The following is a 26063-nucleotide window of genomic DNA, read 5'->3' on the forward strand; positions in this document are numbered from 1 at the left end:
CTCCCCCACCCACCCACCCACCAACCACCCACCCACCCACCCACCAACCACTTTCTGATTTCCAGACCCCCTTGATCAGGCACTAACAAGTTTGAAGTGTCTTTGACCAAGGAATCACCCTCTCTCCTCCCCTGACCTGAGTTGCAGGTGACAGATCGCCTACAAAAGTTTACCTGTTGTGCACGTCATACAGCACAAGCCCGCCTGCAGCTAAGTTAATAGCAGCAGTGATAGAATAAGGCCCTTAAATGTCCTTAATTGACCACTTGAGAGACTCAATTAGTGTTATGATGGGAAGGTTGATTTGGGATTTCCCACCTAGAACTTGAGCAGGTGGAGATGGGAAAGTGGCAGAACATAGAACACTACAGCACAAACAGGCCCTTCAGCCCACAAGTTGCACCAATCATATCCCTATCTACCAGGCCTATTTATAACCCTCAATCCCATTAAATCCCATGTACTCATCCAGAAGTCTTTTAAAAGACCCCAGCAAGTTGATGTTTTTCATCAACTTGAAAAACACCATGCAGTGCAACAATAAAATATAAAAACAAATTAATGCGGATGCTGAAATCTGAAACAAAAATAGAAAATTCTGGAAAATCTCAACAGGTCTGCTAGCCAGTGTTTATAGCCTGGATGGCCCTTCGGCAGATGCAATGCAATAAGTTTGCAGTGCAGTGAGGGAACATAAGTAGAGACATAACAATCTGTCAGCACAGTATCACTAGAGAAAGATTGTCCATGTATATATGTGATGTTGTTACTAAAAGGCATACATACTGAGAATCTTTAGCAAAATTTAACCCATTTATTTGGGAATAATGGATTAACTGTCTCACATACAGGGTTGACAGCTGGACCTTTGTCCATGCAACATTGTGTTTCTGAAAGCTGGTCTATTGAGTCTTCTAAGAGAACCAGTAGTTAAATTATTTAAGTTAATTAATTATGAAACAACTAGTTTTATAAACATAATGCAGAAACAGATTGTAATCAGGTTGCATTGTAAGATATTGGTTCTGATATTGGTGCAGAGAGCCTAATAGTGAGCACGGAACAATTCAGCAAGCCCCCAGAGGTTCAGTGTCTGATGATCTTGATGGCAATTGTTGGGGATTTCACTAATCCCTATTTACTTAGTGCCTTCAGCGAAGCAAAATGTCTCAAGGAACTTCATAATGGCCAATTTCCATGTGTGGGAAGGATTTTTGTAACGCCCCTATGATTCTTCTGCCTGCAGCAGTGTGATGGGGATCATTCTGTAATTTCTAGAGGTTGAGAGTTGATGATCTTTCATTATTTTGATCCCTCTCAAATTAATTACTACGAACGTTGGAAACATTTTCTGTTTTATTTAGAAGCAGGCAAATGGGACGATTGTGATTCGAACATATTACTTGAAAACTGACTAAGGGAAATGGCTGACCACTTGACTATCATATTCTCACTGAGTTTCCATATATACACTGTTCCAGCAGTAGTCACTGGAATGTGTTCTAGAAAAGGAATTAGCTTAGATTTTGAACTTTCTTCTACATCTTAAACCTCCCTTTGTTTCCTTTTTTTAATACTCCATAATGTATTAGTTCAATGGAGAACACTCTTTCCCTTCTCACACCAGGCTATCTATTGCTTGTTCTTGAAGCTGCTAAGTTTTGCTGCAGTTTCTTTTGCTCCAACATTCTCCTTTTAAGTTCTGAAGAAGGGTCTATGGCTCAAAACATTGACCCCGTTTCTCTCTTGATAGATGCTGGCAGACCTGCTGGGTTTTTCCAGCATCCTCTGTTCTTGTTTCAGATTTTATCTGTGTAGTATTTTGCTCATATTACCATGACTTTTACCATTTGTTCAGATTAAGTCTGGCCTTTATCCCAAGTAACTGATTATTCCTCATGTATTTATCTCCAGACAATTGTAGAATGGTTATAGCACAGAAATAAGTTATTTGGTCTATTGTGTCCTTGCTGGCTCTCTGCAAGAGCCATTCAGCTAGGCCTACTCCCCACCTTTTGCCCATAACTATGGTAATCTTTCCCTTTAGGAAAGCGTATGGTATGTTAGCCTTCATAGGAAGAGGTATAGAATATAAGAGTAGGAGTCTGATGTTGCAGTTGTATAGAACTTTGGTTAGGCCTCACTTGGAGTACTGTGTCCAGTTCTGGTCGCCATACTACCGGAAGGATGTAGAGATCCTGGAGAGAGTGCAGAGGAGATTTACCAGGATGCTGCCTGGTATGGAAGGGCTGTCTTACGAGGAAAGATTGAACGAACTTGGGCTGTTTTCCCTTGAGAGACGTCAGCTGAGGGGGGATCTAATAGAGGTTTATAAGATTATGAAGGGGATAGATAGAGTAAATGGTGGTAAGCTTTTTCCGCTATTAAAAATGGATAGAACGAGGGGTCACGGGCTTAGGGTGAGGGGGGCTAGGTATAAGACAAATATTAGAGGGCAGTTTTTCACGCAAAGGGTAGTGGGGGTGTGGAATGCACTGCCGAATAAGGTGGTGGAAGCAGGTACGCTAGGGTTGTTTAAGAGTCACTTAGACAGCCACATGAGCGGGCTACATATAGGGGGATATAGCAGGCCTTACTAAACATTGTAGGCTTGGGATTACGTTTAACAATGAATTTTTTTGTCTCCACAGGCATTTAAGTCCAGCAAGGGGCATGCATGCGGCAGGTTGTAGTGGGCTGCTCTTGGACGTTGCTTCAGGAGTTGCCTAGTGCTTCATGTCGTTAATGTGCTTAAACTGGACCATCTCGAGGGCAACATGACAGCTCAGAGACTATCTCTGTTGCTGTGCGGACACATGGATTTGGGCCTGTGTCTGTGGGAGTTTGCACGTTCTCCCCGTGGTTGCGTGGGTTTCCTCCGGGTGCTCCGGTTTCCTCCCACATCCCAAAGATGTGCTTTTAGGCTGATTGATTGGGTACTAAATTGTCCCTATATTGGACCTCCCTGATCCTCGCACATTAGGCGTAGACTAAAATCATGAATAGGTCACTGAGACAGTGGGACGGCGGCGCGGGCTCGTTGGGCCGAAGGGCCTGTTTCCCGTGCTGTGTTGTTCTTTGTTCTTTGTTCTTTGTTCTTTGTTCTTTAGCTAATTATTCCCTTTTGTGTGCCTCCATCACATCGGCAGGCACTGCATTCCAGAACCTCTAATCATTTACTGCACAAAATATGTCCACTTCGTCATATATTCCCATCTCACTGCAACTCTAACAAATTTGTCTTCCTCCCTTTGACAGCGCCATACCATTGAACTCATCCCTGTCACCGAAGTGCACTTCAATTGGAAAAGAAAAGATCACAGCTACTTTGTGTATGGCATTGAAAATAAGGTTCATGCTCCAGAATATCCTGGCAAGAATTGTACAATTATGTAAAGTGATTTACACACCAATTTATTTTTTCCTTTACTGCTTAACTTTTTAATTACACATATCAATAGGACAATTAATAATTGAACTGAGATATACATACACAATTTATAATAAACGGCTCAATATACTAAAGTAATTCTTGCTGCAGGAATGAGACAAACCCAAATGGAAGGGGGGGTTGCTTAATTTTACCTAAATGGATAAACCAGATAAAAATGTTATACCCCAATCAAATTCTATGTAATTTTCTGTAATTCTGCAAAGATTGTCCTGTTATACTCATGTGTGGCCCATCATTCCATATTTTCAGTTCTGTATATTGTAACAACATTGAAAAAGATGGGTTCAATATCACTCCCAAGTCCATTTCAATGTCCCTGTGCGAAGTATATTTCTTTCATCATATGTTGCCATTATTCACATCACTTGGAATGTTTTTCAAGTTGCTAACTTTAGATATTAATTTTAATTTGTACTTGCCTAATTGTGTAACTGATCGAAATTAATCCACAAATATTTAACTGCATCCTCTGGCTTTGCTATGCATTTTCCTCTTAGAATATGATTGCACTTCATTTGATGAGTGGACCACAAGGTAAAAAGCTAGTTTAAATCCTTTACAAGGACAGGTTTTATTCCAGCAGAGTTAAGGAAGAAAGTCACATGGGGGAAGGCTAAGTTAAAGTAATTAGAAATTGGTAAGAGGGAAGACATTTGGTTCTTTCATCAATAGGTTCCTTTGGTTCTTCCTTCATTGTAGAATTTCAAAATCCAGAAAATCCTTCACTACATCATCAGATCCAATTACTAACATTCCAGGAAGAATAGAGAAGGTAAAGAGAGGAGGAACTTGCAGGAAGAGGAAGAAAATTTCTGGTAGTAATCTTGGAGAAAGATTTGTAACAAGAGACTTAAATCACTGCCAAAACTTCCAAAATCTATTGCCCGATATATGCCACTGTCTTAAGAAAATTCAAGTAAAAAGAACATTCCATTACTTCTTTGGCTACAGTTAAAAATTCCTAACTTTTCTTCACCATTCTTTTTAAGTAGCGTGTGATGAAAAGCTTGCAACACAACACAAACATATTTTGACTATAAAGCGTTGATTTTCTCTATTTTATTCTTTTTCATTTGGTATCAAATTAAATTAATTGTATGAGTCTAGTATTTCTGACACTATATAAACTGAGCACGTCCATTGCTTCTAAAGAGAGTGCATTATGTGACAAGAAATAATACATTTGAGATTAAATGTTATTCTATTCTGACTTCAATGTGACAGAAAACATAGGACATTCACTTTTCCTCCATGGGAAGTGATATCACTCACCTGAGCCTGACTGGAATTCATTTTCCTGTGATAATTGAAAGTGAATAATTGTCAAGAGTATGAAGTGGATTTTTCTTGCTCTCTTAACTGGGCAAACCTTTTCACTAATAACAGTACACTTTCGTGCACCATCATATTTCTTCATCAGTCAAGGTATGCATCTGGATGGGAATATTAATTGTGAGGCTTGAAAAGTGCTTGTAGTTGAAATTTAATGACAATTAAAGGGGACTAATGAATGCAGGGTAGGGACATAAAATGTCAAAAGCTTTTTGCTCAAAAAAGCTCAAGCATTTTCAAACCTTTGCCAAAGCTATAGTAGAGAGAGAGAGAGAGAGACAGTGTTAAAAAGTGTCAAGTAAATGTGTACAGGTATAAGTCTCAAATTCAGAGAAGCCTACCATCAAGCTGCCTGTTTGGTTGTTGCCAATTTGAATAGTTCTTACTTTGAATAGAAATGGTAGCAGAGGAGGGCATTGTCCATCCCATCTATGCCAGTTCTAGCTCATCAAAGAATAGGTAAAAGGTAAAGTCACCATAGATCCAGATATCCATAAGTTGACAGGTGGTGATTTAACCTGAGGATCACCACACCTCAGATGAGGGACAAGGTTGAGAAGGCCAGCCCTCAGAATCACCTCAGCTGCTATATGAATTGCACCCCCACTATTGGCATCGCTCTGCAATGCAAACCAGCCATCCAGCCAACTGAGCTAACTAACTCTTCTTGAGAATACTCAGCCTTACAAAGGTACTATTCATAGTATGACAGTGTATCAACCCATCACCTTCTTCATGCATGCCTACTGATCTCCCAAAGTCAAAAGGACAAAGGGTAGTACTTAACCAATCAGAATGCTTTCCATGCAGCTGATAAAAAATAATGAATGGGCTTGTAATAGCTGTTGGGTGATAACATAATCACTGAAGGAGATGTACCTTGTTATTTGTGCAATGCAATTAGTAATAAAGCAAAAACTTAAACTACACAGCTTGCTTGTTTTTCTTCCAAAGGCATAGCTCACATTCTGCTGTTGGTTGCACTTCTATTTAAATACTAATGAGCAAACTTAAAATTGATAATTAAGATTTGCCCACTTTGACTCAGTCTCTTGAATTCAGAATTGATGATGCTTAGCCTAATACATTTGGTTTCATTCCCAAAGAATATTTGTTTATATTTCAAGAAAGGCATCTATTCAGCGAACAAGATGTTCAGTAACAAATGCAATTGGAAGGTACAGCAGCTTATGAGGAAGAGTTAGGAGAGGGTCCCTCCCTGTTATAAGCACTTCAGTCCTTCAGTGAACCTTTGCATATAAAGTGTGTTAACTGTGGTTGCAGTTAGAAGTCTTTTGTTAAACAGTTGAGAAATGTGACAGCCCCTTTAGTTAGAAGTACATATTACAGCTATAAAAGCAACAAACTGAAATTTGAAGACTTAATCACCCATTCTCAAAGTCATTTCTGCTGCTGATTTGCTAAGTAGCTGGAATTCTGAAGGGCTGTGTTGGGAAGGCTGGGATGTGGTGAGCTCCAGATTCTATGAATGCTATCATAGTATGGATCCCTTCCCTGCATCAAGGTAGGGAAAATCAAACACAGTGTTAGAAAGCTCCTAGTGGCTGGTCAGCAGCATACACCTGGCAGGTAGGCATTCATCCAGCATTTCAGTCAAGCCATCAAGAATCCCTACAAAAAGACACAACCTCACAACTATTTACTAGTCACAAAATCATAGCTTGAATATTGGTTATGTGACAACTGAATATGTGCAAATATAATCAAGGTCATTGAGTGGTTACTGAACAAATGAGTAACAGAGGTCATGTCATAGTTAACCACAGTGCTATCTATGTACACTGGCTTCTACAGCCCACATGCTGAAAGGAACATTTAATACTGAGGATAACAGTGTTTATACTAGATAATCTGCTATTCTGGATTTAATTACAAATAATAGGCAAAATATAAACAGAGCAAAAATCCATACGATATCAAAAAACCTGCTCAGATAGCTGCCATTTTACACTTTCTCAGAGTCAATAAACTGAGACTCATTTTCCTAGGTAGCCACTCATCTTCTTAAAACATATCTTGTGAGACGTTACACACAAAATTTAAAAAACTGGTTACTCACACATTGGACAACTCTTCATTCATCCAAAAACTTGCTGACAGAACATCCCATGGGATTCTTTGATGCTGTGTTATTAAAAGAATTGTTATTAATTGAAATTCCTTTTTTAAAATGATCAAATAAATTATCAAGAGTCCTCACACCTTGGGATTCAGGTTTGTAGCAGCAGGTAGTTTCCACACCACAAAACAGCCTGTTTTCATACCAGGCAGTACTGAGAAATTACAGGTAAAAGTTACAATGGAAAGGAATAATGGGTGACGAAGTAATTCTGATGAGCACGCTTCAGGAACCCTTCCTCCTCTATGCTGCATGTAACATTGCTATCCCACTTAATATTTGGGCAATTAAAGTATAGTATCTGTCTTCATGGGACAGTGAAAACTGGGTAGGAAGAAATATTCTCCATTTTGTAACACTAGTGACATCAAGTGGCAGAACTCAAGTACTGCAAGGAAACAGCACAACGTTGTTTGATATTGAAAAGAAAGAATTGTACAGTGGCCATTGAAATATTTGTGAAGTGCAGTGACCGTTGGAATGTAGGAAACATAGCAGCCAATCTGCACACAGCAAGCTCCCATAAACAGCAATGTTACAATGGGCGGAATTGTGTAACCCACAAGGAGGAATCATCTGGTTCTGCTGAAGTCAATGGAGTTTCGAATGGTTCGCTGCATTTTCCAGCCCCAACCCCACCCCCACCACAACATGGCTGTAAAATTCCACTCAGTGATTAGACAACAACAAGAAAAGCAATTTATATGCTCCTTTAATTTAATGACACACCCCAAGATGCTTCACAGGAGCATTATCAAAACAGTATGACCCCAAACCACATAAGGAGATTTAGTCCGATTCCCACCAGTTTGTTCAAAGACTTTTAAGGAATAAAGGTGAACAGGTGTTGGGAGGATATTCCAGAACTTGGGAATTAAGCAACTTTTATAGGATGACGGTGTTTCCCTATTTTCCCTTGAACTGAGTGGCTTGTAATCGAAGACAGTTAAGAATCAACCACATTATTGGAGTCACGTATATAGAGGGATATGGGCCAAATGCAGACAATTGAGATTAACCTAGGTCTTTAAAGAAAAAGGGCGACATGGACAAATGGGCTGAAGGGCCTGTTTCCATGATGTAAATCTCTATGATCAGCTCAAGATGGCAGATTTCCTTTCCGAATGGACATTAGTGAACCAGATAGGTTTTCACAACAATCGGTGATAGTTTCATAGTTACCATTACTGAGACTAGCTTTCAACTATGCTTTAAATTTGAACCCATGTCCCCACAGCATTAACTTGGGCCTCTGGATTACTGGCCCAGTAACATTACCACTAACACCACCATCTTCACCTGGCCAAGTTATGGCCACCAATGGTGAAGGAATTAGAATTGGGAACTAGGGGCCAGAAGTAGAGGAGTGCAGATATTGCTGAGTGCTTGTGTGCTGGCATAGGTAGGTAAGGGAGAGATTGCTGAGGGCTTTGAAAACAAGGGTGGAAATTTTAAAATCAAAACATTGCTTCACTGGGAGCCAGCATTGGCCACCGAGCTCAGCAGCTAATAGGGGAACAGGACTTGCTATTAATTAAGACATGAACAGCAGAGTTTTGGATGACCTCATGTTTAAGAGAGTAGAATGTGAGTGACCAGACAGGAATGCATTGGAATAGTCCAGTGTAGTGATAAGAAAGGCATGGATGAGGGTTTCAGAAGATGAGTTGAGACAGGGTAAAGTTGGGCAACGCACAGAGGTGAAAGTATGGATGTGAGGTCAGGAGCTCATCTTAGGATCAAATATGACACCAAGGTTACAAAAAGACTGGCTTAATCTAAAACTGTTCCCAGGGTGAGGAGTGGAGGAAATAGGAAGAAACTGATTGGGATCAGGAGCCTAAAACAATGGTTATAGCCCTTCCAGTTTTAAAGAGGATATTTATTTTCAAGCATTACTGGATCCTGGATAAGCAGTCTGACAATTTAGCAACAGTAGAGGAATTGAGAAAGGTGCTGGTGAGGTAGAGTTGGGTGTTGTCCACAGACATATGAAAACTAACGTTGTGCCTTCAGATGGTATCATCAAGGGGCAACATGTAGATAAGAGGAAGTGACCAAGAATAGATCCTTGGTGGGCACCAGAGGTAATGTTGCAAGTGAAGGAAGAGAAGCCATTGCAAGTGATCATCTGGCCACAACTAGATTTTAGGAATGGAACTATGTGAGTGCAGTCCCACCCAGCAGGATAACAGTTGAAGAGGCTTTGGAGGAGGATGGTGTGGTGAACCATTTCAAAGACTTCTGGAAAAGTGCCATTCAATTAGAAAATAGTGAATATTCATGAAAGAAGGCAGGCAGAAAACAGAAAATTATAGTCCAGTTAGCTTATCATGTCACTGGGAAGGTGCTAGAATCTATTAAGCAAGACACTTAGAAAATCTCATTGCAGTTTGGCAGAGTCAACATGGTTTTATGAAAGGAAAATCATGCATGACTAATTTATTGGAATCCTTTGAGGACGTAACAAGCAACATTGATAAAAGGGAGCCTGTGTGATGTGCTGTGCTGTGCTTAGATTTCCAGAAGGCATTTGACAAAGTGCCACATCAAAGGTTACTATGCAGAATAAAATCTTGTGGTGTAGGGAGTAACGCATTAGTGCGGATAAAGGTTTGGTTACCATAGAGTAAACAAAGAGTAGGCATAATTGGGTCACTTTCAGCTTTGCAAAATATGACAAGTGGAATGTCCCTAGTTGAGGCCCAGTGCTTGGGCTTCAACTAGTTACGGTAGATGTCAGTGATTTGGTTGAAAGGACCGAATGAATGGTTGTGATGACACAAAGATAAATAGGAAAGCAAGTTGTGAAGAAGACATAAGGCACCTGAAAAGGGAATAAATAGATAAAGGTGGCGAGCAAACATTTGGCAGATGGAGTACACTGTGGGAAATATGAACTTGTTCACTTTGGCAGAAAGAATAGAAAAGCAGTATATTATTTAAACTGAGTGATATTGCGGGACTCTGAGATACAGAGTGACCTGGGTGTCCTGGTACATGAAACACAAAATGTTAATATGCAGTTACAGGAAGTGATTAGGAAGGTAAATGGAATGTTGTTGTTATTGCATGGGGAATGGAATATAAAAGTAAGTATATTTGCTACAGTTATATAGTGTTGGTGAGACTGCATTTTGGTATGTCAGGATAAAGGTAAACAGGATCCCAGAGACAGGTAATCAAGTCACCTTGATTACCTGTAAAGACTTGCATTCCAACCATTATCTTGTAAATTGAGTTTGCCTTTATATGCCCAGTTTGTGAACACAACTCCTACTCACCCGATGAAGAAGTGGCGCTCTGAAAGCTTGTGGCTTGTGTTACCAATAAACCTGTTGGCCTTTAACCTGATGTTGTGAGACTTCTTACTGTCCTTGACCCTGGTACAGAGCTCTACTTCTGAATCTGAATTGGACTCAGGGCAACATAACGCAAATTCCGTGGGACTATTAAATATTGGAAAGATAACACCTGCAGAGCCTGGCCCTGCCCTCAATAGCGTACGTCAACTGGATGGAATTACACATGGGTTCTTTTAGTGAAATATCTAAATGGATACAAAGTTGGCCACATGACAGAAGCCAGAGGGTGGTTGTAGAGGGTTGTTTTTTCAAACTGGAGGCCTGTGACCAGCAGTGTGCCTCAGGGATCAGTGCTAGGTCCACTGTTATTTGTCATTTATATTAATGATTTGGATGAAAATATAGGAGGCGTGGTTAGTAAGTTTGCAGATGACACTAAGATTGGTGGCATAGTGGACAGTGAAGAAAGTTATCTCCAATTGCATCAGGATCTTGATCAATTGGGCCAGTGGGCTGACGAATGATGAATGGAGTTTAATTTAGACAAATGCAAGGTGATGCATTTTGGTAGATTGAACCAGGGCAGAACTTAGTCAGTTAATGGTAGGGTGTTGGGGAGAGTTACAGAACAAAGAGATCTAGGGGTACATGTTCAAAGCTCCTTGAAAGTGGAGTCACAGGTGGACAGAGTGGTGAAGAAGGCATTCGGCATTCTTGGTTTCATCGGTCAGAACATTGAATAAGGATTTGGAACGTCTTGTTGAAGTTGTACAAGACATTGGTCAGGGCACACATGGAATACTGTGTGTAATTCTGGTCACCCTATTATAGAAAGGATATTATTAAACTAGAAAGGGTGCAGAAAAGATTTACTAGGATGCTACTGGGACTTGATGGATTGAGTTATAAGGAGAGGCTGCTTAGACTGGGACTTCTTTCTCTGGAGCATAGGAGGCTGAGGGGTGATCTTATAGAGGCTTATAAAATAATGAGGGGCACAGGTCAGCTACATAGTCAATACCTTTTCCTAAAGGTAGGGGAGTCTAAAACAAAAGGGCATAGGTTTAAGGTGAGAGGGGAGAGATACAAAAGTGTCCAGAGGGGCAATTTTTTCACACAGAGGGTGGTGAGAGTCTGGAACAAGCTGCCAGAGATAGTGGTACAGGCGGATACAATTTTGTCTTTTAAAAAGCGTTTAGACAGTTACATGGGTACGATGGGTATAGAGGGACATGGACACAATGGGTACAGAGGGACATGGGCCAAATGCGGGCAATTGGGTTTAGCTTAGGGTTTTTTTTAAAAAAGGGGGCAGCATGGACAAGTTGTAAACCTCTATGATTCTACTCGATTCTTTTGTCACGTCCGGTTTGAGTCATTGAAAGATGAAATTGGAAATGAAATGCGCTGTGGTTCGGAATAGGGTTGGATCATCAGTAGTTTTTAAACCACTGTAAAAACCCCGCTCTCCGATTGCAGCCCAGAATTGAGCTACACTGGACGCCCCTCAAACATGGAAAACTTCTGCCGTCATTTAAAAAATATTTAGCTCCCTGAAAGTGTGCAGCAAGCGGTAAATTGTAAATTGTCAGAGCAAAGTCCCGATATGCACTGGCTTTAATCACAGAAAAGTTTGTAGCTTTCTAATGCAGGTATGTAAGTTAAAATGATTGGACAGGGGAATGTATGCAAGCGTTCGTGTAATCTGTTCACCAGATTATAGGAAACTGCTGTTTCCTCGTTAGAACGTGAATCCCACAGACCTGTTCCAGAAGGAATGGCGAGGAATGAATAAATGAATGAACCGTACGTTAACCCCCACTCGTACATCACTGAAGCAGCACCCAGGGCAGGTTTGTCCTATGAATGCCGTCACCGATGAGTCACTAGTTCGAGCTGCCCTGTTCCCTGTTATAATAATAAACAGTATTATTCCCCGGACACCAGCAGCATTATAATTGGCACAGATGACAGCGATTAATTTCACTGCGAGAGAAGAGTAAACAGGAAGGAATTCAAGTCCCTTTATATATTGCTATATTGCTGTGAGATGGTCCCCCCCCCCACCCCACCCCACCCCAACTTCTCCATTTCCTATGTGTGACGCAAAACAGAGAGAAAAAAAAGCACCGGAATATTTGAGTTCAGAGTTAGTGACACTATCGGCTCAGGGCTTTAACTGACACACTTGTAACAGACACACAGACAAAGCAGGTCGATTTCGGGAGAGGGGCTGGAAATGAGATAAATATAAACATAAAGATGACTTCTCAGCACTTTGTGTATGACATCCCTGCCAAGATTATGGAAGAGTTTTATTTGGTGATGGACACTTTAGCACCGGGGCTCTGGCATCAATTTGGTGAGTAAGCAGCGAGTGTTTTTGTTGGCAGAGGGATGGCGTGTGAAAGGGCTTTACTTTGTATTGAGTGGATTGCTGATGGCGGGGGTAGGGGTGGGGGGTTAAGTCATTTCTTCTCCCTTCCCCCCCCCCCCCCTGTATCAGCTGAGTTTCAGAGTGTACTGATTTCAGGGATTCTGTCACTTTCTGTCCAGGGGTTTAGATGAAGAAGACCAGTTTGTTATTTCGGCCGTGGCGAGGATCAGCCGTCTTGAGTCACATGCAGTTTAAAGGGGTCCTGCCTATGGGCTTTTGCACTGCTGGGTTTTTTTAGATTTCGCATGCGGCAGTTGCGTGTATTGTTTCCAGGGACGTTTCATCAGAGGGGAATGAGTAGGGGAAGTATCAGAATGAGTTATATTTGTCATTGCACCTTGTGCCCACAGGAAATTGGATGCGATTAGGCAAGAACCCCCATTGCCGTCAATATATTCTTGTATCGTATTTGTGTCTTTTTCTGCCATATCCGTTCAATTTCTATTTTATTGATTGCATGACTGGGCGAGAACACACTCAACATTTCCATTCACCACACCATTCAGTGTTAGGTACAAAAGTACAAACCTCCCGGTTACCGAGTCTGTGCCCTCGAAACCAAACATCTGCATTAATATAGCGCCTTTCACATGTCCTGAGAGCTTCATCGAAACATCATCGGGCAGGAAAACAAACGGAGGAAATGTAAAAAGCGATGCTGGGACAGTTGACGAAAACTTGATATAAAGGGGCAGGTTATCAGAGAGAGGGCCTGATTTCTTACCATTGCCACATGCCCATTTTCAGGCGCAAAAACTTGGTAAAGCCTGGCGTGAGGCCATTAACACGGTCTGTGCCTGTGTCCGTGCAGATGCCCACTTTACCAAGGCCCAGGAATGGCCATGATCCGATTCATGCCCAAATCGGGCGCATCGGTGATTTAAATGTATTTGCGTGCACTTAAGTTGAATTAGTGGGCCCGCCCATTTTACCAGCATTTCTCCCTTTACCATCGTGTTCGCGTGTCCAGATTCAGCGAGAAACAGACATGCTCGGCAAAGGTCTGTTTTGGATGCTCCAGCTTCTGACGAGGTAAGTTCAGAGCTTCCAATGGCTCTCTAAATCAGATCGGTGGTGTAGAGGGGGATAGGAAGGCGGGTTAGATCATTCTCTGGTTAGGGGGGTCGGGGGGGGGGTCCACTGCCACTCTGCGGGTGATTGGTGGGGGTGATGGGGGGCAGGCGGTCGTGATCGGTCTGGATAGCAAGGAGGTGGATAAGGGGGACAGTTATGCTGTCGAGGTGAGAGTGATGTCTGTGGGGGGCATCACTCTCAAGCCACTTTATCAGCTTTTTGCAGCCCGGGAGCGCTGTGACAGGGGCACGTTTTTCACACTTCTTTACTGCTCAGTTCAGAGCTCCAATCGTTTCACGGGCAATAAGCCCCGCCCACAGCGCGATTCAGACTTGCAATTTGTTTTTCAGGCTGAGGGTGTATGGGGGTGCCTGAGAACAGGTTTCCAGGTCAGATCTGAATTACGCCCAGATTCAGCACTTAGAATCAAAATGGTAAAATTGGGCTCAGGATCTTAAAAGGGGAAAGCTCGGTAGAGCGAGTTGTGCTGGAGTTGGGGATGGCCCTGATAGCTGAAAGTCAGAGCTGCCAGTAATATGTTACGCTCGCTTTTTCTTAGAGTCATTCTTGGCAGATGACATTCAGCAAGTTCAATACAGAAACATAGAAACGAGAAGCAAGGTAGGCCATTTGGCCCTTCGAGGCTGCTCCATCATTCACTTTGATCATGACTGATCATCAAATTCAATATCTTGATTCCCCTTCCCCCATATCCCTTGATTTTGCAATATACAGCAACATACTGAACTTGCGTTTGTATCCACTATTCACAATCGCAGGACATTCCAAAGCATCTTGCGGGCAGTGAGATGCAGAGTGCAGTCACTATTCTAATGTAGGAAATGCAGCAGTCAGTCCAAACACAGCAAGCTCACATTCACAGCAAGAAGATAAATAACTGTACTGTGATATTGCTTGAGGGTTAAATAACTGGGTAGGACATATGAGATAACTCCCCTGCATTTGGTACATCTCCTGAGAGGGTAGACGAACCCTGGGTTTAACATATCATGCATTCAACAGTGCAATGCTCCATCAGTAAGGACTGCACTGAGCATGCCTACCTAAATCATGCTCTCAAGCAGTGTACAGAATCATAGAATCCCTACAATGCAGAAGAGGCCACTCAGCCCAAAGCGTCTGCACTGACTCTCTACTAGAGTATCTTATCAAGGCAGTCTGATTCACTATATCCCCATAACTCCATGCTTTCACATGGCTAATCCACCAATTATTGCCCATTTCTAATTGTCCTATAACAGGTGATGGTGTGCATTCCACTTAAATCTCCAACCTTCTATAAACTTTGTGTTCTTCCAGTTCTGGTCTCTTGTGTATGCCAAATATCCTTCATCCCAATAATGAAGGCTGAGCCTTTAGCAGTCTAGACCCTAAGGTCAGGTACTCCTTCCCTAAAATTCCTCCATCTTCATCTCTTATACTTCAAGAGGTTCTTCAAACATCTCTCTTTGGGCAAGCTTTCAGTCACCTATACTATTATCTCCTTAAGCGGCTCATAATGTTCCTGTGAATTTTGGGAAGCTTTAGTGCTTTAAAGGTGCTATGATATCTAGAGGTTCTTCTTTCAGCATGCCAAATACCATTCCATCAGATAATGTGTTTTCTACAGCAACACATCCAGAAGCATCAATGCCTAGGGTTGCAACAGACAACTATCAAATGTGAGAACTCAGGCAGGGTTGGTGTGGTTGTTGATGGCTTTTGATGAGTTGTTAATTTGCTGAAGATTCATTGCCACTCAGAGCATGAACAAAGTACACACATACTAGACAGCACCTGAACCAATAATGTAAAGCAATGAGTGGACTGCAAGTATCAGCGCTCATTGAAGTAACCACAATAAAGTAACCACATGTGAACATTGATTAAAAATATTAAGAGATCCAGATGTTGTGGTCAACAATATCAGTTTGGTACACAATAACTTTTTAAGTACTGACTCTGTCCTTCGCCCTGGCAACAGTTGACTGTTAAGAAATAGGAGCAGGCTGCTCCTAGTTCAGACACTGTAGCAATCCATGACCAAATGCAGCAAGACCTGGACAATATCCAGGCTTGGGTTGACAAGTCGCAAGTAATATAAAACACAAGTGCCAGGCGATGACCATTTCCAACAAGAGAGGATCTAACCATTGCTGAATCCCCCACTATCAAAATCCTGAAGGTTACCATTGAACAGACAAGTAGCCATATAAATACTGTGGCTGCAAGAGTAGGTTAAAGGCTAGGAATCCTGCAGCAAATAACTCCCCAAATGTTTACCAGTCTCATGTCAGCAATGTAATGGAATACACTCCGCTTTCCTGGATGAGTACAGCTCCAATGGTATTCAAGAAGCTCAATACCACCTAGGACAAAGCAGCCCATTTGATTGCTGTCCCTTCCATAAACATTCACTCCCTCCATCACTGATGAACAGTGGCAGCAGTGTGTACCATCTACAAGATGCACTGCAGAAACATACCAAGGATCCTTAGGCAGCACCTTCAAAACCCATGGCTGTTACCATCTGGGAGCACAAGGGCAGCAGATGCCTGGGAACACCATCCTCTGGTGTTTTCCCTCCAAGTCATTCATCATCCTGACTTGGAAATATATCACCGTTCCTTCACTATCGCTGGGTCAAAATCCTGGCATTCCCTTTCTAACAGCACTGTTGGTGTATCTACTCCTCAAGGACTGCAGTAGTCCAAAAAGGCAGCTCACCATCGAGAGCAACGAGAGATGGACAATAAATGCTGGCCTAATCAGCAACACCCAGATCCTTTAAATTTTTTTTTTAATGTGAGATTAAACCAATCTCTTCACAATTTTGGTGTCATATTTGATCCCAAGATAAGCTTCTAATCTCATATTCATGGCATCACTAAGCATATTTCCATTGCTTACTTCTCCCTGCCTCAGCTTTTCTGCTGCTGAAACTCTCATCCAAGCCTTTATTATCTTTGTATTTGACTATTTCAATGCTTTCCTAGCTGGTCACCCACATTCTGCACTGTGTAATCTTGTGGTCACACAAAACTCTGCTGACCATGCCTTAACTCACAGTAAGTCTGTTCTATTACCCATGTGCTCGCTGACCTGCATTGGCTGCCAGTCAAGCAAACCTTAATATTAAAATCATCATTCTTGTTTCCAATTCTTTCCATGGCCTTGCCTCTCTCCATCTCTGTAATCTCCTACAGCCTCACAACCCTCTGTGATATCTGTACTCCTCTAGTTCTAGCCTGCTGTGCACCTCTGATTTTAATTGCTGCACCCCTGATGACTGTACCTTCAGTTGCTTAGGGTGTAAGCTCCGGACTTCTCTCCCTACACCTCTCCGCCTTTCCATCTTACTGCCCCCCTTTTAAGACATCTCTTAAAATCCATTGCCGTGATCAAGCTTTTAATCATATGACCTAACAACTCCTCATGTAGTTCAGTTTCATACTTTGTTTTAGAATGTAAAGCACCTTTAGATGTTTCATTTTATTAAAGGTGCTATGTAAGTTGTAGTGGTGAAATTCATGGGAATGGTTATTTTGCATATTGGGTTCTGTTTTTATTTTTAGCAACAAGATCAGCCATTGTAAACAGCAGCAGATCCCCCACACAGGGATATCATACAAGTGATCATCATTTTTCCTCAGTGTTTGTAATACTAGCTGTTCTGGTATTCTCTTGCTTTACCACACTTATCTTTCTGCTACTGTACCTGAACCCATTTGGGTCCCAAGAAAGATTTCAACAGAATGAAAGACTGTCTTTTGTAAACCTGAAAGAATATTTTCAAGATACGCCAGGTTAGTCCAGATTAATGTCTAATTAGCTCCATGAATACCACAAAAACATCATCATCATACAGATTGTACCAATTGACTCAAATCTAATTGGCCACATGAGCAATATCTTTGAAATGCCACTCTGAAGAACTGACTTACTGCTAGTAAGCTTGAACCCTGAAGTGATCTATTTAAACTAACAGTACCTTCAAACAGACATTTTCTCACACTCTGACGTTTGCAACCAAATTTCTGTTCTCTTTTCTCTCCAATTGTCACCTCCTGCCTCAAAGTTCTGGCCTGGGGGTGGGGGAATAATCAGACAAGGATACTGATCCTGTTCGTTATCCTGTGTCATCACCTGGGAAAATCCTGTGTGTGGACATCTAAATGGAAGAACCATACAGCTGAACCATTCAAAATACAGGCACTTGCTATCTGAACTTGTACATGGACAAGGAACCATCGAGAATATGTCTTCAGGCATGATGGGGAGCAGTGAAAGTAAGTTTTTTTTAACTGATTGGGAGTCAGTTCTGCTTTTCCTGCAGTTGTGGTGTACTAGGATGGAACGGGGGGGGAGGTCAAAGATTGAAAGAAAAAGTGAAATGCAACACAGAAATTGGAGTGATGGCTCTCAGTGATTAGAATAATACCCATTTAGATAACTGTGTAAGAATAAAATCTCTATTAAGAGAAGGATATTGAGACACTGGGGGAATGCACAAAGAAAATTTGCAAGGATGATACCAGAGATTATAATTATTGGAAAGCCTGAATAGGCAGAAGCTACTTTTCTTTGCAATGTACAGTATTTGATAAGATAGATATAGGGAAAGTGCTTCCATATGCGAGGAAACCCCACTCGGGGTCATATATATAGGATAGTGCTGAGTAAATCCAATAAGGAATTCTGGAGAAAACTCTTCACTCAGAAAATAGTTAGACTGTAGAACTTGTACAACCTTTCATGTCTGAGGATGCAACATCAAGGGTCGTTTATTCTTTTCTTTTAAAAGTAAAAGTTTGCCCATCTTTTCAAGAACCTGCCCCTTAAAAAACAAACTGAAACAAGCCTATCTGAAATGTTGACTGCAATACCATATTCAGGAAGGTTGTGCTGCCATGCACTAGAACATTGGTGGATGAATCCTATTGCTTGTTGCATTCATTACAAAACCTCAGGGGGTCGGACGTTAAGGTAATGAGATTGTTATTCATAAGAAAATAAAAGACTTTGTGTTTATATAGCCTTTTTCGGTGTCTTAAACTCTTTACAATTAATGAAGTATGTTTGAAGTATAGTCACTGTTGTGATGCAGGAAACACAGCAGCCAGTTTGCACAAATCAAATGCTGACAAACAGCAATGTGATAATTATAGAATATTCTGTTTTTGATGGCGAGGATGGAGGGATAAATATTGGCCTGGACACTGGGGATAACTCCCTGGCTCTCCTTCAAAATTGTTCCATAGGATGTTTTATGTCCACCTGAGAGGGCAGATGGAGCCTTGGTTGAACACCCCATCCAGGTGATGGCACGCTCAACAATGTAGCACTCCCTGTGTACTACACTGGAGCATGAGCTGGATTTTTGTACTCTGATCCTGAGGTCATACTCAAACCCAGAACCTTCTGACTCAGAGACAAGTGTGCTACCAACTGAGCCACAGCTGACACACAATTAAATTTTGCTGTGAAAAAGAATTTTCAAGCTTTAAATATGCTAATGGAAAGAAGTGTTGTGGGTTAATATGTCACTTTCTGATGTGATAATAGTGATGTGTAAATAAATAAGCTTAAGGTTACACTGGGAACGACGGGTACAGAGGGATATGGACCAAATGTGGGCAATTGGGATTAGCCCAGGGGCTTTAAAAAAAGCGGCATGGACAAGTTGGGCCGAAGGGCCTGTTTCCATGCTGTAAACATCTTTGATTCTTTAATATCTCATCAAGACATCAAACAAACTCATAAAACAACAGCTTCCTACGCTCCAGAGGAAAAAGTCCCGGTGGTGATGTGAAAGATGACGTTTAAACAATAAATCTAGAACAGAATGTCAAGATATGAAAGATGAATTCTGATTGGAGAGATGTGCACCTGAGAAGAAAAACTGAACAGACAATTGAAGGATCTTCACAATAGATTTAGAAGCTGAACATGCACCAGGGTAAGTGGAAATCCATTGCAAGACCATGAGAGATTCAGGGATAAAGTTCCCAATCAGTTCACAAGACAGTGGGCAAAAATTCAAAACTAAAACTGTACTTGTAAATAAGTGGCAGTTCCAGTGGCTCAGCAGATTGCAGGAGCTGGGGAGAGCTGCAGGGGGGAAAGAAGGCAGGCAACGCAGAAAAACAACTGCAGAGTAAAGAGAGAAACCTTCAGAGCACAGCTCAAAAAAAGGAAAACTGCAGAGTTTAAAGAAAAGGGAATCCTTTTCAGTGGGGACCCTGATTTCTTGTATGAAGAACAAATTGCTGCTGTTTTAAAGGTTCCTGTAGAGTTTGAACAAGAGGAAAAACCTGCTGCAGGAAAATGATCCACATTACCTGTCGAACCAGAGATAGCCTGAGTAGTAAAATGGTTACTGCACAGAAAGCCTTAAAAGGGCAACAAGAATACTCAACCATGGACAATAAATTAGAAGAGCCAGAAATGGCTAAACCAGAATCAAGAGTGGGAGTCTTGGAAAAGAACATTTTTAGTTTGAGGAAAATTACAGGATTAAATAAGGAATTAGAAGTACAAATTGACAAGTTGGCAGGATTTTCAAAATGAATCTCCCATACTCTGTGCACTGTAGAGTGCCTCAGGGAGATCCATGCTGAAAATCTATGTGCGGGGTTTATTCCTCCTGGAGAGGCCAGCAGAATAGTGCTGAGTGGGCCACTGCACGCGTGCCAGTCAGTGCAGAGATCGGCACATGCGCAGTAGCCTCATATTGCTGTCCTCCCATTCGCTGACCAACCATATATGGCTGGCTGTGTGACACCAACCGCCCTGCCTCCCCAACACACACCCCCCCCAGATGGCCAGCCTCAATCAGTCCTTTCCCTCTCCTACCCATATTCCCTATGCAGGATGGCAGCAAAACCACCCACCCTCACCCATTTCCTCCCTCATAGGCTACACCCCCCACTAGACTCAACACCCCTCTGACACCCAGTGTCACTCAATACCCAGTGAGCAGTGCTAAGGTGCCCCTTGGGCATTGCCATTTTGCCCCTATGCTAGTCAAGATTTCCAGCGCAAAGCTGACAACGCCAGAAATCTGGGCCCTGGCAATACGCGGAGGTCATGGCGCTCAACAGGGAGCCCACTGAATGGCCTCTGTTGAAGTTTGCTGGCCCACTGCGCTGCTCAAGCTGTCTCTATTCTCTCTCCACAGATGCTGACATACCTGCTGAGATTTTCTAGCATTTTCTGTTTTTGATTAAACAAACAGAATCTCAAGATCTCGTCATTGAGACATTAAATCAACCATAACACAACAATAAGAAGCACTCAAGAATATTATGTGGCGAGTACTGAAGAATCAGAATCCTGATCTGTATTTGGAGGTGGTAGGAATTGTGAGAAGTGTTGCCGGTTCTTCCAGTGAAATGAAAATAGTGCTCAGGTGCAAGCTAGTTTATTGTAACTCCTGATGGTACAAAGGAGATTGTCATCAACTTCAGGTAGTGGAGAACATGCCCCTGTCTGAATCAAAGGAGATGAAGTAGAAATGGCTGAGATCTTCAAATTTTTAGTTTTCCAGATCACCAATAACCTGTCTGGTCTCCCCATGCCGATATAGTTAAGAAAATCCACCAACGCCTCTACTTTCTCAGAAGACTAAGGAAATTTGGCTTGTCAGCTGCGACTTTTACCAATTTTTACAGATGCACCATAGAAAGCATTCTTTCTGGTTGTGTCACAGCTTGGTATGGCTCCTGCTCTGTCCAAGACTGCAAGAAACTACAAAAGGTTGTGAATGTATACCAATCCATCACGCAAAACAGCCTCCCATCTATTGACTCTGTCTACGCTTCCCGCTACCTCAGCAAAGCTGCCAGCATAATCAGGGACCCCATGCACCCCAGACATTCTCTCTTCCACCTTCTCCCGGAGAGAAAAAGATACAAAAGTCTGAAGTTACATACCAACCGACTCAAGAACAGCTTCTTCCCTGCTGTTGTCAGACTTCTGCCAACAGCAGGGAAGAAGCAGGACTTAATTTGCATTAAGTTGATCTTTCTCCACAGTCTAGCTATGACTGTAACACTACATTCTGCACTCTCTCCTTTCCTTCTCTATGAATGGTATGCTTTGTCTGTATAGCGCATAAGGAACAATACTTTTTACTGTATGCTAATATATGTAACAATAATAAATCAAAAAAAAATTAGTGCTGATAAATAAATTGTGACACATATAGGCTAAGGATTGCTTTTCATTGAAAACTAATTAAACACAGGGTAAGTGCAACTGCCGCTGCATAATAGAGGTTATACTGAACTTGTATATTAATTAGACTTTAGCTGGAGTATTATGTATAGTTCTGGGTGCCACACCATTGGAAGGATGGGAACACATTGGAGAGAGTGCAGAAGATATTTTCAAGAATGGTTGGTTCCAGCCTTGGAGAGAAGACTAAGAGAAGGTTTAATAAAACTGTTCAAAGTCATGAGGGGGCTGAACAGAGTAGATACGGAGGAACTGTTCCTGCTTGAGAATGAGAGGGGACAGATTTAAAGTAATTTGTAAAAAGGAAGCAAAGATGATGTGAGAAAAAACTTCTTCACACTGTGAGTGATTTGGGTCTGGATTGCACTGCCTGGCACAGTAGTGGAGGTTGGTTCAGTGGAGACATTCGAAAAGATGATTACTTGGGTGGAAACAATGCGCAGGAAAAAGACAGGAGAATGGCAATAAGTCATGATGCTCATTTAAAGAGCTGGTGCAGACGCAATGGGCCAAATAGCCTCCTCCTGCACTGTAGCAATTCTGTGATTTCCTCATAAGAGAAAGAGGGAAAGGTGAAGAAATTTTATGTACAAGACATTTGTGAATTTTGTTTTCCTAAAAGGACAGTGTCTCCTGATTTTTTTCAATGAACTTTTTCTCTTTTATTTCTAAACATAAGAGTGGTCAAATGAAGATTTTTTGAAGAGGGAATACTCATTCTCACCTCTGCTTCCCCATCATTAACTTTTCACATTAACCCACAATTGTCAGAACTTCCTTTTCCGTGTGCTCGTATAGACCATACTATGAGGCTACTAAATTGTCACTCGCTTTTCAATCTCATTCGTCGTGTGGAATTCTCCTAAAAAAAATTCTAAGTGTTGAATTTGCTTGAGAAGTGGCGTAAGTCATGCTTTTTTTTTCAGTGGGAGTTCAGAGAAGAATCTCCGATATTCTGTGCACTGCAGCGTGCACAAGCGTGATTCACTGCAGAAGTCAGTGGGCAGAGCCTATTCCCATTGGAGAGGCTGGCAGCATAGTGCTTAGTGAGCCATTGCGCATGTACCGATCTGTCAGAACATAAACATAAGACCATAAAAACTAGGAGCAGGATTAGGCCATCTGGACTCTCGAGCCTGCTTCGCCTTTCAATAAGGTCATGGCTGATCTTTTTGTGAACTCAGCTCCACTTACCCGCCCACTCACCATAACCCTTGATTCCTTTACTGTTCAAAAATGTATCTAAACTTTGCCTTAAAGACACTTAATGAGGTAGCCTCAACTGCTTCACTGGTTAGGGAATTCCACAGATTCACAACCCATTGTGTGAAGAATTCCTCCTAAACTCCATCCTAAATCTGCTTCTCTTTATTTTGAGGCTATGCCCCTAGTTCTGGTTTCACCCACCAGTGAAAACAATTTCCCTGCTTCTGCCTTAACTATTCCCTTCATAATTTTATATGCTTCTATAAGATCTCCCCTTATTCTTCTGAATTCCAATGAGTATAGCCCCAGTCTACTCAGTCTCTCCTCATAAGACAGTCCTCTTAACTCCAGAATCAACCTAGTAAATCTCTTCTGTATCCCCCTCCAGTGCCAATATATCCTTTCTCAAGTAAGGATACTTGAGAAAGTCAGCACCAAGGTCAGCATCTGCACAGTGGCCTGTCTGCCAGCCACCTGATTGCTGACCAGCCCAGCGACACATACATCACTGGCCCTCCACCCCCCTCACAACCTGATCAGTGCCCCCAAGCATGCCCAGGCCAATCTCGACACCGCACACCCTGCAGCACCAACCACCCCACTCCCCCAACAGGCTGAATGACTTACTCCTCCAGAATACTGGTCTTGTATGCATTGAAATGGACCATCAGTGAAAACTGGGAAACATAGAAAATAGGAGCAGGAATAGGCCTTTTGGCCCTTCGTATCTACTCCGCCATTCAGTATGATCATAGTTGATCATCCTACTCAATAGCCTGATTCCACTTTCCCCCCAAATCCTTTGATCCCTTTTGTCCCAGGTGGTATATCTAACTCCTTGAAAACATGTGATGTTTTGGCCTCAACTACTTTCTATGGCAGTGAATTCTACAGGGTTACCACTTCCTGGGTGAAGAAATGTCTCCTCATCTCAGTCCCAAAAGGTTTACCCTGTATCTTTAGACAGTGATCCCTGGTTCTGAGCTCCCACAGCATAGGGAACATCTTCCCTGTAGCTTCCCTGTTTAGTCCTGTTAGAATTTTATAGCTTTCTCTGAAATCCTTCCTCATTTGATTTCAACAATCTTTTTCTCTTCACATACGTATCATAGAATCATAGAACTCTACAGTGCAGAAAGAGGCCCTTCGGCCCATCGAGTCTGCACCGAACACAATCCTATCCAGGCCCTATCTCCATATCCCTACATATTTTACCCACTAATCTCAGGACATATAGAAAGAAACTTTTACAGTCTGCTTTTATGTTCATGTACATAACCTCAGTGTGAGGGAAGGAAAGAGAATTTAAAAATAAGCCATCATGACATGTTTTGGTATTCAAACTATCCCTTTTAAAACCTGTCTTTCAGGCTCTCGTATCATAGCTGATCAGACCGAACTCAGGAAGATTGAATCGCTGGGAGGAAATCATAACAGCAGAACACGAGAGCTGATGTGGGCATGGGGAATGAAACAAGCAACTGTCCAACAGCTTCTACACATCCTGGATGAGCTGCAGCTGTATCGTGCAGTATACATTATTCTGTCATGTGAGCACACTTCTTTGGTCAAAAATATTTGAGATACTGATCTTTTTATCTGAAAAGGCACATTGGGAAGCTTGTTTAAATATATTAATTTAATTCATGAATTGTCAGCTTGAATGCAGGCCAGACTGATGAACAAGCCTGTTCTGTTCTGATATGAAGTTGAAGGGTGAAATCGGTTTGAGCTGTCTTAAAGTCCGATTCCTGAAAGGACAGAGCTCACAATACTAAATTGACCCTAATTTGGTGCTAAATTGGCAGTCTCACTTGAAGATGTTGTTGTTGTGGAAAGAAAATAAATTTCATGGGTTGTTCCTCTGAAGTATGTCACTAAAATATAGTTGGGGGGAGAATTATTTTACATCTAGCCTATAAAGTAGTTGATTTGGATTGCTTGATACTGATTCTGGATGCCTATAATAAAGAAGTGGCAACACAGTGGCACAGTGGTTAGTACTGCTGCCTCACAGTGCCAGGGACCCGGGTTCAATTCCTGGCTTGGGTCAGAGTCTATGTGGAGTTTGCACATTCTCCTTGTGTCTGCATGGGTTTCCTCCGGGTGCTCCGGTTTCCTCCCACAGTCCAAAGGTGTGCAGGTTAGGTGGATTGGCTATGCTAAATTGCCCCCTAGTGTCGGGGGGCTGGCTAGGGTAAAATGCATGCGGCTGTGGGGATAGATCCTGGGTGGGATTGTGGTCGGTGCAGACTTGATGGGCCAAATGGCTTCCTTCTGCACTGTAGGATTCTATGATATCTATGAATTGAATACAGGAGTTGGGATGTCTTGTTGAAGTTTTACAAGACATTGGTAAGGCTGCACTTGGAATACTGTGTACAGTTCTGGTCACCCTATTATAGAAAAGGTATCATTAAACTAAAAACAATGCAGAAAAGATTTACTAGGATGCTACCGGGACTTGGTGGTTTGAGTTATTAGGAGAGGCTGGATAGACTGGGACTTTTTTCTCTAGAGCGTCGAAGGCTGAGGGGTGATCTTATAGAGGTTTATAAAATAATGAGGGGCACAGATCAGCTAGATAGTTACTATTTTTTCCCAAAGATAGGAGAGTCTAAAACTAGAGGGCATGGGTTTAATGTGAGAGGGAAGAAATATAAAAGGGTCTAAAGGGGCAATTTTTTCACAGAGAGTGGTGAGTATCTGGAACCAGCTGCCAGAGATGGTAGTAGAGGCAGGTACAATTTTGTCTTTTAAAAAGCATTTAGATAGTTACATGGGTAAGATGGGTATAGAGGGATATGGGCCAAATGCAGGCAATTGGGATTAGCTTAGGGGTTTAAAAAAAAGGGCAGCGTGGACAAGTTGGGCCAA

The 26063-nt window shown here is 42.0% G+C and overlaps 2 protein-coding genes across 2 annotated transcripts in view; both read left to right on the top strand.

Moving 5' to 3' along the window:
* LOC145339616 (protein SSUH2 homolog) overlaps nt 1-5715 on the top strand; it is a 60099-nt gene extending 54384 nt beyond the window's left edge. Inside the window, exon 12 of the mRNA XM_080184118.1 lies at nt 3259-5715. Within this exon, the coding sequence (XP_080040244.1) occupies nt 3259-3396 (138 nt within the window). The 3' untranslated portion in view covers nt 3397-5715. The remainder of the gene's footprint in view (nt 1-3258) is intronic.
* Nucleotides 5716-12379: 6664 nt separating this feature from the next.
* Nucleotides 12380-26063, top strand: part of LOC145341386 (interleukin-1 receptor-associated kinase-like 2) — a 55836-nt gene continuing 42152 nt past the window's right edge. The window contains exons 1-2 of the mRNA XM_080186326.1: nt 12380-12593; nt 24557-24736. Coding sequence (XP_080042452.1) covers nt 12494-12593; nt 24557-24736 — 280 coding nt within the window. The 5' untranslated portion in view covers nt 12380-12493. The remainder of the gene's footprint in view (nt 12594-24556; nt 24737-26063) is intronic.

The sequence above is a fragment of the Carcharhinus amblyrhynchos genome, chromosome 3, assembly GCF_965287045.1.
Source record: "Carcharhinus amblyrhynchos chromosome 3, sCarAmb.v2.hapA, whole genome shotgun sequence".
NCBI classification, from domain to species: Eukaryota; Metazoa; Chordata; class Chondrichthyes; order Carcharhiniformes; family Carcharhinidae; genus Carcharhinus; species Carcharhinus amblyrhynchos.